Raw genomic sequence first — 14,317 nt, 5'->3', positions numbered from 1 at the left:
TAAAACTGGCTTCCTCCTGCCTCTAACGCTTCTGAAGCGGAGGCCTGGCTTCTGTCACTGGCCAGACAAATGGACTCTGCTTGTCCCGCTCGCTGTTTCACAGAGATGGGATTTACCTGTCAAGGCTGATATACAGTGTTTCCCCCTGATGTTAAAGGCTCACTGTAAATCAATTTAATCCTCACCTCCACAAACCAACCTCAGGTTTGTCACAATAAAGAATAATCCACCGCTTTTGGGGAGAGCTGCTGCCAAAACATAGAATACTTTTGTCGTAAACAGTCCACTTTTTTTCTCTCATTCTCTCCTGTTTGGGTCACTTCTGGTCTACATTCAGATTCATTAATTATGACAGGGAATGCCTTGCTTTTGTGTGGCACCAGATGCAATGAGCGACAAACAATTGAAACACTGATTTATATAAACAGAGATTAGAATGAAATGCTAGTGTACTGATTGGCAAGAAAATGTGTAAAACATTTCTTTATTATTTTGATTACATTGTATGTTTAATTCAGCAAATAGGATCCAGTTATCACCAATAACAATTTTCTATGAAATGTTGTTTTGGAGGTTCAGTCTGGTAATTAAGAAAAATATATTAAAATATTAGTTTAATTTTGGTTTTGGTTAATTCATCGAGTTGGAAGATCACATTTATTATAATACAATATAATACAAACCTATTTTTTTTTTCACATCTACAGTGTTGTTTAAAAGTTTGGGGGTCAGTAAGTTTTATTTAAGAAATTAATATATTAAATTATATTTGTATTCCAACTTTCTGTTTACCAAAGAATCCTGAAAAAAATTAAATAAAATTAAAAAAAAAAACAAAAAAAAACAATTTTAATAATATTTACAATTATTTTCTTCTCTTAGTTCAAAATCATTTTTGCGAATTTTAACAACCCCAAACTTTGTAACTGCAGTGTACTGTATGTAATATATTTGTTGAAATGATTTGCTGGTTGCAGTTTAAATGGGAATTTCATTTATTTACTGACTAAGCCCGTTCTTAAATCTGTATTAACAGTGCTGGTGAAGGAGGGAAAGATCTGTCCGTTTGTGGCCTTCATTGGAGGTGGAGAATGTCACATCCTCCAGGATGTGGGGTCATTGATAAGACCTGTTGACAAGAAGGTATCAGGACAAGCAATCATACTTAGAAACAAATGTCAGAGCATGCATATTCTTAATTTACTGCCCTTTTTGTCAGCAGTGGTTGTGTAGATAGTGGTTAGTGTTTGTGAATTGCAGGGCTGCAGGATCAGATTCGTGAAGGTTGGTACGCTGGGTCCAAAACAGTCATTTGGAGAGGTCAGCATCCTACTGAACCAGCCGTCCCCTTGTACTGTTATCACTGCCACTGAAGTTCATGGTGGAATCATTCAACCAGCATGCCTTAAAGGTCAGTCGCTACACTTTACTGCTTACTACCTGCACAGAGCAGGATCGCCATGACATTACACCTCAAGAGGTAATAGCTTTAGACAGACCTTACATGAACTCAGTAATGCACACTGAGTGTCCAGCTCATTTGAAGCATTTGTTTGTATTCTGCTTTGTATCTGAATGAGATTTTTTGTTTTAAACCCATGCACAGGACTGGACTCAGTGACCACTTCTCTTATACTGCAGACTGCACGACCAGTGTGTGGAAAGCTCAGTGAGGTAACATGAAAGGATCTTTAAGAGCAGGGTTGTGCAAAGAATTAAAAAATACATAATAATAATAATACTAATTGATAATTATCATTATCAACTAAAAAAAATAAATAATAATAATTTAGGGATGCACTATATTAGTACCATGTCAGTTAACAGCTGATGTTACTGTTTTAGATATGTCTAGATGTCTAGATATTGGAAATAATAATAGTAATAACTATTTTATTAGTGGTATTGTTAGTGATATTTGTTATATTGTAATAGATAATTAAATAATGATACAATAATGTTGATTAAATAATATAAAAAAGTATGAAAATATTTAATTATGAATAATATTTCACGTATAATATATTTAATTTTTAATAGAATTCAATTCTTAGGAAAAATAGCTGTATTTAGATTTAAAAAAAATTCTGTCTAGCCAAAATAATAATAGTGGTTCTTTTAATATTCCTAAAAGGAATTGAACATAGTCACGCAATGGAGTAATTTTGTAAGTCCAACACAGCAACACAATGGACTCATTAAAAATAGACTGCAGTGTTAGAGCATTCTGGGAAATGAAATGTTCTTCCAGCCGTGGTCCATAAAATGCAAGTTGCAGATATAAGGTTGTTTCACCTTGAGGACTGTTTGCTGCTTTTGTTTCACATGTCTGTTTTTCTTTGTGCAGGAGGAAGTCTTGAAGGAGTTCCTGACACAGGAGAGGATGAAGAAATGGGAACATGAGAAGGTTGTTCTCTCATTCTTCTTTCTTTCTGACCCTTTAACCCATAATACGATGTGTGTCCTCCTTCTGGGTGTGTGTTGTCCGTGGAGAATGACCAGCAGAGTGAATTATAGTGCCAAACCCTTCTGGAACACTCTCAAAAAAAAAAAAAATACTGAAATCAAGCAGTGAGTTCATGAGATGCATAAACTGTTCTTACTCCCAGACACCCGTTCAACCTCGACTCCAGACTCTGTGTTCACATGCTAGTTTGCCAAGCATGATAGCACCCACATGCTCTGATATGTTACAGAATGCTCCAGTTTTCTTTGGTAAAAACGCTTTCCAGACCAGCTTTATCCTCTGGACATTTTATGGTAGAGTTTTGGTTTCATTATACCTTAGTAGGCATTTACACACAGCAAAAATGAGCTGGACCTCTTTATTTACACACGACAGCATCAACAACACATGTACTGTACGAGAACAAAAACTCAGTAAGACAAGAGACGTAAAAAGTCGCATAACATGATACTGAGATGTTACAGTAATACATTTCAAACAAAAACGATCCATTTTACATAGTAGTTTGTATTCGTAGTTGCGAGTATTACGTTTTTGCACTAATGCCAGACCTGTCATTCATTGTTATTAATAATTGTATTTTTTGGTTTGCATCTGTACAGTTACAATTACAAAATAGAAAGTGATTAAATTACTGTAGATGAAGTACCTGTCAGCTGTAAAGTATTTAATTCATCAGATTACCCCAAAATAGGCTTTACAAAGTGGTTATTTATTATATAAACAGTAATTTCCGCTGTACAATAAATGAAAAACTGTATATCGTTAATGGTGACACTCAAATATTCCTCTCTGGCAAGCAGATCTTAAGTGTGTGTGGTCCCGTATGGAGCTCCCAGCGCTAATAAAAAGAAGAGACTGGTGTGTGTGTGTAAACATTTCCCTGTGATCCTCAGAAGTGCTCGCTATAAATGTTTTTCAGATGTGCCTGTATCGCTCCCAGTATGTAACTGTGCCATCGGGAGCTCTCGTTCAGGTGTAGCTTTGTAGTTCTGGTTATGTGCTTGACAGGCTGCAGTGTAACAGAATAATGTGTCTTCTTTTCTCTCTAGAATGTCACTACTTTTATATCCTATATGGAAAATGCTCCTTGACTGGTTCTGCATGAGAGCCGGACTGCATCCTAATTCACACACTGTGTACCTGAAGTACTATTAGAGTTTGGATGGTTGGCATAGGCCAGTTAGTCTGGTTTGTAACTTTTAAATCATTTTCTGTGATTTATTTTTATTTTTTATTTTTTATAGCAATATTTTTTTTTTCAAGTGTATACATGTGTATATATAATTATATGTAAATGTAATATACAAATTTCCATAAACATACATAAATATAAAATAAAAAATATTTATATATTCATTTATTTATGTGTTTAAATATTTAGAGTAATTTGGTCCTCCATAGTATAATAGTGTTAAATAATAAATAAAGTAATAAAAATAAATTATATATATATATATATATATATATATATATATATATATATATATATATATATTAATTAGTATTTATTTATGTATAATATATTTTTTAACAATTCTTATTAATGTCAAACAGTCTATTAATTTAAATATGTTTGACTATAACATAATGGACATAATGGGTAATTATAGTCGTTATAGTGTTTTTTTTTGTTTGTTTTTTTGCATCAGTATCAGCAGTTTTGACCTTGGTAGAAAACAAAGTAAGGGAAGGTGTAATGCAAGGGTTTGTGGGCAATATTAGCCCAAAAAGGATTCACACCACAACAAAATCTCATCCAGGTAGCCTACCAATTTTCATATTTCTCAATGATTTGGCACACACTAATCCTAATCTCATGTTTCTGGACCGATGGGATGTGATTTAGGATGCAGCCATTCTTCGTATCTTCCATATGGTACTGTACATACTCCACTGATTTTGTATGAGATCCAGGCTTTCTAAACTCTCTGGAGTCATGTGACCTCACCCCACTCTTCGCCCCTTGCGCATTCACACCTGTTTCTCATTCTCTCATCATTGCACACAACGAACAGCATATACTAGGCCAACAGAAACACATCCTTTATTACACATTTTTCAAACGCGATGTGATTTGGAGCTTGTATCATCTGTTCCCAGTGTAGTTTGCTTCCATCAAGGGTACCAGGCTGGAAAAATAGGTTAATGTAAATAGTGGCTGCTCTTTGGCAGCCAGTGATTATTCAGTTTAATGGTTAATCTGACAGATAAGCTATTAAGAGTGAGATTTACCATTTAGTTTTCTTGATTTTTAAATACAGTGTATTATATAACGATTTAGATTATATTTGAATTAATTAAAATGTATGTGGCACAAAAGCAGCCAAAGCAATCTGATTACAGTGTAAAGGGGTACAAGTCTTCAGTAATGTGAATTTGATTATACTTATTCCCAATATTACTGGACTGATAACCAAAAAATTGTTCAGAATTCAGAATTCTAAACACAAAACTGTCGAAAAAGCACCATAAAATAAGTTTTTTGTGCAGTTTGTGTGAGGAAAAATTTAAAAAATTGATTTTTTTTCAGTTATTATATTATATATATTATTAGAGTTTTGATGTAGTGCTCAAATTTCATTCTCACTCACAATCAGTATAAAACCCAAAAATATATAATACTATTAAAAAGTCTGACGCTTGTACGTTTTTTTTTTTTGTGTGATTTTTAAAGTGTTTTATTCCCACCAAAGCTTACAATATTTCTGTTATTAATATATTTAATATTTTTCTATTTTATTTTAACATTAATTATATTTTAATAGTATTAATATGAAAAGTTGTGCTACTTAATATTTTTTTTTTCTGGAAACCGTGATAAATGTTTGTAGGATTTTTTTTTTTTTTTACGAAAAGAGAGTTGAGCAGATTTTTTTTTTTTTTTTTTTTACATAATAGAAACCTTTTGTAAACATTGTAAATATCACTTTTGTCAAATTTAATGCATCCATGCTGAATAAAAGTATTAACTTTTTCTTTTTTAAACTTACAAAAAACATTTGAACAGTAGTGTAAACAAAATTTGTTTGTTGATTTAAGTAATTTTGAATTAAAGCCCCTCCTATATACAGTAAATAAATATAATTAAAATGCATTGCATTTGGTTCTGTGAGAAGAAATGTAGTTTGGCATTAATGGAATCAAACCTACACTAAAACAGCATGTTTAGCAGCAGTTTATTTAATTTAAATATATTATACATAAGGAACATGAGGGTGAGTAAACAATAGATTTAAAATTTCAGATGAGCTATTGCTAGAGCAAGACCTCAGACTGTATTCACAAAGTTTTTTAATTTTCTCCTTTATTGGATTATGTTCACAAAGTACCTCTGGAGTCGGTTTATAAATATGAATGAACTCAAACATGAGGTGTAGGAAAACAAAGGACATATATTAATGAATAGAGAACATAAATCATGCAGACTCCTTAGGGCGAGGTCAGTGTGTGTTTACCATCTGTGTAATATGTGCATGTTTTTGTTTAACCTTTTTTGGCCATGTAGCATAAAGCAAACAATACTATTATAGTCAGATAATGTAAAAAATATGTATAAACACCGGCGGCTTGTAAACAGTCTCTCTCTGGACGGACTCATTTGTCTTCAAGCAGACACTGTAAATCTCTGTAATCTGTGTCATGTATTTAGGGGTGTCAGACGGAAGGTTTTTAAAATGACTTATGGGCTTGATACTAAACACATGGCACTGTGCAAATTATACTGATGGAAAATAGAAACACTCCTGTTGTTGGACTTCATTCAGACTTTATTGCTGAAATAACAATATGGAAAAGAGAATAATGGGAGGAAATGGCACCGTAAAATGATCAGAAAAGCAATAAGGGCCTAAAACACACCTTAGAGTCAGTGGGACAGCGTTTATAGATCATCCTATACATATTGGATACTAAATCTGCAGTGCTGATTGAAATCAGTTGCATTCTGATTGACTGGCTTTATGTAACTTTCAGTATTATTAAGATAATATCGTTTTGCTTTTCTAATTCATACTAAAACCAAGTGACATTCACAATGCACAAGATTGATATAATGAGTGCTTTTTGAGGATGAAATACTCACTTGATATGAATATGAAATTATTGCATGTGATTGCGAAAAAGCGGGGTCAGATTTTTAAAAGATACAAGAAATTTTGTTTTAGGCATGACAACTTGATATCCACAAGTACAAATGTGTATTTCAGATGTTTATCAGTTGGGCTTTGAGAAAATTTGCATATGTTACTTTTGAATAGGCAGAAATTTTACAAACGTTGTTTAAAGGGGTCATGACATATTAATTTATATATATATATATCTCTTCCTTGAGGTTTGCTTTAAATAATTTAATACATGCTTTGTTTGTAAAGGAGGATGTTTTAACTTCAAAACTTGCGGGATGTCTTAATGGTACAAAGACCTCTTATATGCCAAAAGATCAAGGCAGATTTGATCATTATGACCCCTTTAATAGTGTTTTCTGTACTGTAACCATTCATGGAGGCTGTCATTTGCTATTATGCTGTAGTTCACAATTGATTTCTTTAGCTTGTTGAACTAGTTGACACCAATTTTGTAGGTCCAAAATGTTTGAATTAAATCTCTTTTTAAAGTTGATTAGACATTGTTCCACCTGAATATCATTCATTAAAAGTGCTTCTAATCATCGTAGGTATGATGGTTGCACTTTATTTTACAGTACGTGTATAACATGTACTTATAGTGTACTTACAGTGTATTTGTCTAAGAAATTTCTGGTAATACAAGGTAACTACATGGGGTAGGGTTAGGTTTAGGGGTAGGTTCAGGGTTAGTACCTAGTTACTACATAGTTATTGTAATTACTATAATAAGTACATAGTATGCAAATGGGGAACAGCACTGTAAAATAAAATGCTACCGGTATGATTGAGAAAGCCTTGATGCACAAACTTTACTCTTGTCTTATCAAAGGGATTAAAACGGACAAACCTTCGTAACAGTACAATTCATAAGCTATAGAATCATGATGCTGATAAAATACATACTCTTTTTTTTTTTTTCTCTCCCTCAGAGGAAGATACTTTCTGATGCTCTGTTTTATAATGGCGTTCACCCAGGAAGAGGCAAATGGGATTTTAACAGAGGACCAAGAGGAGTAACTGGGAAATCCAAGAAGTGCATATGAACTTTTGACAGATAAACACACGCACAAATACAAATGCAGTTATATTAGGGGTTGCACAGGCTAGTTCTGCCACCTCATGAGAGCAAAACGCTGAAAAGTGAATTTTCAGATTTGCATAATTCCAAATATATTTGCAAATGTCTTTGGAATAAACATCACAAGAAATGTGAAAAGAAACTACTGTAGGTGCAAGCATATTTAAGTGAGAAATTTCGGTTGCACTTTATTTTACAGTACGTGTACTTACATGTACTCATAGTGTACTTAAAGTGTACTTATCTAAGAAAATTCTGGTAATACAAGGTAACTACATAGGATAGGGTTAGGTTTAGGGGTAGGGGTAGGTTCTGGGTTAGTACCTAGTTATTACATAGTTATTGTATTAATATAATAAGTACATAGTATGTACATCTGGAACAGGACTGTAAAATAAAGTGCTACCGAAATTTCCTATATTTTCAGATAAGACAATTCAAACAAGTATAGGAAACATGTATTTGCAAATGCATTTAGAATTAATTTAATAAGAAAAATATAAATTTTTAAAAAAACACACACAATTATATATATATATATATATTCTACAATAAGTTTAATAAGAAAAATATGCATTTGCAAATAACATTTCTGAATTGTTCAAAGTGTTGCAGTGTTATGGCGTATGAGACTTTTTGTAAAGTTTATAACAGTGAAAGCAGCATGCAAACTCTCATTTCTCTCATGCACTCCATTATTGCAACATGTCAACTAGTGAATTTGAGTAGTCATGCAAACACTAAATGATGTATTTCTGAGCATATCTGCTGCCTTCATGAAGAAAGCCAGGCTGCTGAATCCCAGGGAAGACATGCAGACCTGTCCAAACTGTTATCTTGTGTTTTTGCTGGAAGTGGTGTTCTGGATCCCACTGCTGACACCCACTCCAGAGACACAGATACAGAGAAGCAGACCTCAAGGGGTTTATTTCCTTCACCACAGCATTATAATCCTTCACCTTCCGCCTTTTCAAAAGCATTTAGGTTTTGACAGTGTGCAGGGTTTTTCGGTGTGCAGCTTTCTAGAGGGATTGAAAATACAGAAACAGAAGGATGCAATTAAACCCACTTGGATCGACAAAATGGGATGATCCCCAGGTGCGTTTGCTTAGCCCGGCCAAGGGTGAATCAAACTTGTGGGTGGCCACCAAATCCACAAAGATCCAGCTACATCACTGACTCCCTGTAGCCTTGCATATGAAGCACTGTGCTTTTCTTGTCATTGCCTCTCATGTCAGAGTCACATCAGTTACAAAGGTGCAAATAAGCTTGTCAGTTCATTTTTTCCAATGCGTAAGCATGTGAATGTGTTTCATGTTGTGATATCAGGCTTGGGTGAGTATTTGCAGACTAGCTCTAAATAAGGAAAACTGTATTTTTAACATCAACATATATAGTAAAGGCAACAAAATGCTCTTAAATTATTGTTGTATCAACCAGACAGCCATGTCTCGCATGCATGCTATAAACTTTGGTGATTTAGCTCTTAAGCTAAATACTGTTGCAACTGCCTTGTGTCAACCCATATCTGACAGGCCTTAAATTAATAAATCCGTATGGAAACTCCAAGCCTAGAATATTTTAAGTCTGGTTAGATTCAAGGAACTTTAACTGTCCCCATTGGGGATGGCTAATCTCTGTTTCCTGAAGGAAAACAGCTCAAATTATTTTTATAACCTTAAACTCTTATTTAGTCTACGTCTGTCCTTAGATGATTGTGTCCGACCTTAGATGACCGACCTTGCACGGTTTCTGTGATTTGGTGACTGAGTGTAGACTAATGTTTTGTTTGGATGATCGATTGGTTTTGATCATCCTTGTTTGAGTTTCTGAGTGTCTAATTTTATTAAGTACCTCCAGACAAAAAACACTGTTAAACTGGTTGTATTAGATGTCTTAGCAAAATGCTAGATGATTTTTAATGTTTCAAAAGTAAAGTCTTTAGTCATGGTTTTTCCTTGCTTATGTAATAATACTCTTGCAGGTGAACGTTCATGGCAATATTTTGTCAGGTGGAGCATGCGTATTTTTCCATTTAGTGCATTTGTTTGGAAAAGGTCATTTGACTTCCCTAGAGAACCGACATCAGAGGTGCTGAGAATTTGTTGTAGACACGCTTCAGATGACCTCTGACCTTTCCTTTGAACCTGGAACTCATGGAAATCCAAGGTATTTCCAATAATACAATGGTAGTACCATGGTACCTTTTGTAAGTGCATTGTACATAACCTGTGTTTTGTGGAAATTTGCAATAGCAGTGCAATGGTAGTTTTGAACTTAACTCGGGATGTAAATACCATTGTTAATTCTACAGTATCTTATTGAATAATGCAATCATTTAAATTAGTTAGATTGTTTATTTGCTTCACATAGGCACTATATTTTTATTATTAAATATATCTATCTTATCTCTTATTAAAATAATGCTTATGTTTCTGACTGTACACCTAAACCGTAATAAACAAATTGCTTTAAAACACTTTAAAATAAGGTTCATTAGTTAACTACATTAATTAAGATTTGCATCTGTCAGACAGGTTGCTGACGTCATCTAGTTTAGTTTGAATCTGCCCGTCAGAAACGGAAGTGCTAAAAATAGCTAAAAATGGGCTTCACTTGTCTCAATTGAGTTCCAATGGGGTCGCTGTGTCCATTTCTTTTACTGTCTAAGGATGATCTGCATTAGATGCTGCATTGAAGACAACTCCGAAAATACGGGACAAACCCCATCCCGTATTGATTCAAAACGGGACGCGCTATTTTATTCTCAAATACGGGATGATTCCCTATTTTAAGGGACGGGTGGCAACCCTAATATGTGTGTATTTTAGACATAACAAATATATACAGTAAACACACATATAGTATGTGAACAAAAACTTTTTGGATGTGATGAATTGTTTGACATTAGTACTGTATTGTACTGTAATCTCCAAAATATGGTATTTTTTAAAACACGTTATTGCCATAGTATATGTCCAGAAAGGCATGCTTCTACATTTTGAATCTCCAAAAACATGGCATTGTCATACTATTTATGTAAAAAGTAAGTACCATGGCAGTGCAGAGGCGATCCAGCCTCTCTCAGTTTATAAACAGTTGCGTATGCTAAACAACATTAAAAAGTTGAAGAAATCCTCTCTACAGGAACTAGTAAATGTGCCGTAGGTGTTTTACAATGTTCGACTTCATTTACCTCACTCGACTTGTGACCTCATAATTAATGTTTGCCAAACAACAGGAAGCTGATATTTCACAGACACACACAAACACACATGAACGCTCCCGGTGACATCCACCATTGTTTTGCCTCTGCCTGACATGAACGGAAATAGTAATGGATAAGCAATGCAATTATCCTGGCGCTGTGCACGTCTCCCTCCAGACCAAAACCTCTGCAGCCTGCAGAACATCCATCATGCTGCCTCCACCATCACCACAAATACCTCACATTCAAACACAGCAAAGACTCGGCGAATCCATCTGCCCTCCCCATCCTCCTCAGACCATTAGATGCTTATCATCTGTGTCTAGAAGTCTCACGCCATTTATTATATTTGAATACATGACGTCGTTAGGAATTGTTTAGCATCTCGTTTCTCTTCAAACGCAAATCAGTGGTATTTCTCTCTGTTTTTATACCAGTTCAGGTTCAAGACAATACAAGGCTTTCTTTTGTGTCCCTTTAGGAAGAAGATGAATGAATGCAAATGAATAATTTTGGTCACTTTGTGATGCTGATTTCTGTTCTTCATATGACTCAGTCCCATCTGTTCCGGTCATATCATGTTCTGATATGCGTCATATCGGGGAAGGTTGAGATGTCCTGTAATTTTAGATTCTGTCACAGTTTATGGTCCTCTGATGTGCCATCACCCATCTCCACCTTGCACATCTGGAAGCATACGTCAATAACAATAATAATAAGAGTCTACGTTGATTTTACTTTATAGCTCAATGCTAGCTATCATTTAAATCAAAGTTTGCAAAGACATTAAGTTTTTGTAGGAAAGTCTTGATGTCATAGCCTACTTTTATTCAACATGAAATAGAAATGAACTTTTCTCATCATCAACAACAGTCTAAAGAGTTTTAGTAATATTGTATTAGTATATTTTAGTTCTGTACACTAGCATTTTTTTTTTTACTTTCAGTATTTAATACTTATAGACTTTAATATTTTCATTCAGCAAGGATGCAGTAAATTGGTCAAAAGTGCCATTTAAAATTATTTATATTTCAAATAAATGCTTTTTCTATTGTAATGGCCACTAAAAAAATCAGCATTGCCATTGCAGGAATAAATGACATTTTAAAATGTATTAAAATATAAACTTTTTAAAATAATATTTCACAATATTTTTGATTAAACTAAATGCAGCATTGTTGAGTATTAGAGACATAATTCAAAAACATTTGTGGTTGTATTTAGCTTATTAAAAGATCTTCCCATGATGTTTAATGCCTTTAATAGAGTTTAGTTGCTTTATAATCAATGTCTGTTAAGTCATTTTTGCTAGTGTATGATTTTATTTGCAAATACATTCTTTAAAATTTCCTGGTTGTTTCTTCCAGGAAAATACTGATTCTGCACTACACAGATTTCTGTCCAATCAGATGCTTTCTAGAATGTGAATGCCCCTCCCCCTCGTACAACATGCAAGATGGCAGCACATCATGGGTCATGGCTGATACTGAACCAACTAAATCTGATTAATTGTGTAAAAAGGCACAAGTCATAAGTCACAAGAAATGTCCTAATTACCATACAAAAAGCGTATGTTTCTTGGAGTGATCATAAAGCTCTATGTTTATTCAAAATTTCTATTTCTGTACTTTGAAGGAGAAGTCTGCCACATTTTATTAGCAGACAGCAGACAGCATTATTGGTCGGGGTTGGTGTAGAATTGCCATTGTGTCGCAGACAGAAGTTCCCAATTCAATATTTTCTTTGTTCATTAAGTCTGGAAATGCATAGTCAGGCAGTCATTTAGGAGCTTGTATGAGGAGCAGTGGTTAATGCACCAGGGTCTACAAATTAGAAAAGAGGGACAGAGAAAGAGATTGATTTACCAGCAGCCCCACTGATCAAATCCATTGAAGGATTCAAAGATAATTAAAAAGTCAGAGAAACAAAGGAAGACAAATCTTAATAACCCGCCTTTGTGTTAATTTTCTCCATACACATTTGTTGTTGTCCCTGGGAGTCAATAAATAGCAAGAGGAGGGGGAAAGTAATGTAGAATTAGCTAAAGATAAAGAAGTATTTGCTTTCACTCCTGGCTCGTTTCCTACATTTATATACAGAATGGTGATTCTTCATTGAAAATATACTTTAATCTCAAACTTAATTTTGTTCCTAGGAAACATCCCTCAGGTTGTGCACACTGGTGCAATCAAATTAAAATGCCTAGCTGGAAGCAAGCAAAACTATCAGATTTGATTATTTATTTACTCTTTTTCTTGTTTAGCTTCATTAGTTATACTTGTTAAGAGGGCTAACACTATTGTTATTGCTCGTATTTTGAAGGTTAGGGATTTAAACAAGCCTATTCTCAAATATTAAACTTCATGAGACCTCTAATCATGCGGCTTATTGATGGGAGTTATGATATCACTTTTTTATTTTAAAGCAGATTTATGAATTTGGTTTTGTGGAAAGAAAAAAAAGTGCACTTCCATAATGTACTCTATTTTCATGAACTATTTGTATTTAATATACTAAAAATTATTATTAAGTACTTCTAAAGATAATCTTATGAACAAGTGTATTCATTTTGAAAAGTGTACTGACGTTTTGAAAAAATGTAAACTGTGCAAGTTTTTCACAGGTAAGCTTATATTTTTAGAGACTTTTTATGGCATTATCCTGATTATGGTTGTTTATGTACAGTAAGTTGTGATTGGAACATGGACATGGAATGTTTTAACATGGAATATTTTATCATAAAAAAAGTATCACTGTGGGAACAGTTCTTGTGTTTTTGTCTGGGCTCTGACATGGAGCTGTTATGTGTTTGTAACCGCATCCCTCTCCGGTCTGACAGACGCAGGACTTGTTGTCGGCAGGACAGTTTGTCATTCTGTACTTCTTCAAGGATCAGGGTCTCCTTATGAAAAAAGATGTCTGGTCCTCATTACTTCTTCACTGTTGCTTCCATTAAAGGCATATGTCCAGCGATGATTTAGGTAAGAGTACCAGTAAACCCTGAAAGGCCTGCATGATGTACACAGCATATATTTTCTTATTGTACATTTGAATTGAGGAGATCATCCCACAGGAACCAGCACTGAAGCAAAAGCTTGTATCCATAAAGATTAATTGAGAAAATTAAAATGCAATGACATTTCGACTTTATTTCAATTGTTTGATAAATAATTTTTAATATTTTTAGTTATCACGGTGGTTATGGCATCAAAAGACATTTAAAAATGCAAAATGAATGTTAACAAGCGTGAGTGTGGTGAGTGTGGTGTACAGGTGATTGCATGCATTTACAAATATATCAATGTTATTAAAAATAGATGATTATTTTGCACTTGTTTTGTATTCAGTTTTCCCAAAACTTTGAATATCTAAACAAAAATGAAATTTACTTATACTAAATAAACTGAATAACTGAATTAAATTAAGGCTATAACAAA

At 34.0% G+C, this 14,317-nt stretch overlaps 1 protein-coding gene across 1 annotated transcript in view; it reads left to right on the top strand.

Moving 5' to 3' along the window:
* cnbd1 (cyclic nucleotide binding domain containing 1) overlaps window positions 1-7,637 on the top strand; it is a 40,283-nt gene extending 32,646 nt beyond the window's left edge. The window contains exons 9-13 of the mRNA XM_026201486.1: window positions 1,037-1,143; window positions 1,261-1,411; window positions 1,607-1,674; window positions 2,348-2,407; window positions 7,524-7,637. Coding sequence (XP_026057271.1) covers window positions 1,037-1,143; window positions 1,261-1,411; window positions 1,607-1,674; window positions 2,348-2,407; window positions 7,524-7,637 — 500 coding nt within the window. The remainder of the gene's footprint in view (window positions 1-1,036; window positions 1,144-1,260; window positions 1,412-1,606; window positions 1,675-2,347; window positions 2,408-7,523) is intronic.
* Window positions 7,638-14,317: the final 6,680 nt, after the last annotated feature.

This window comes from Carassius auratus, chromosome 24 (genome assembly GCF_003368295.1).
Source record: "Carassius auratus strain Wakin chromosome 24, ASM336829v1, whole genome shotgun sequence".
NCBI classification, from domain to species: domain Eukaryota; kingdom Metazoa; phylum Chordata; class Actinopteri; order Cypriniformes; family Cyprinidae; genus Carassius; species Carassius auratus.
This window is presented reverse-complemented; position numbering and strand designations above follow the sequence as displayed.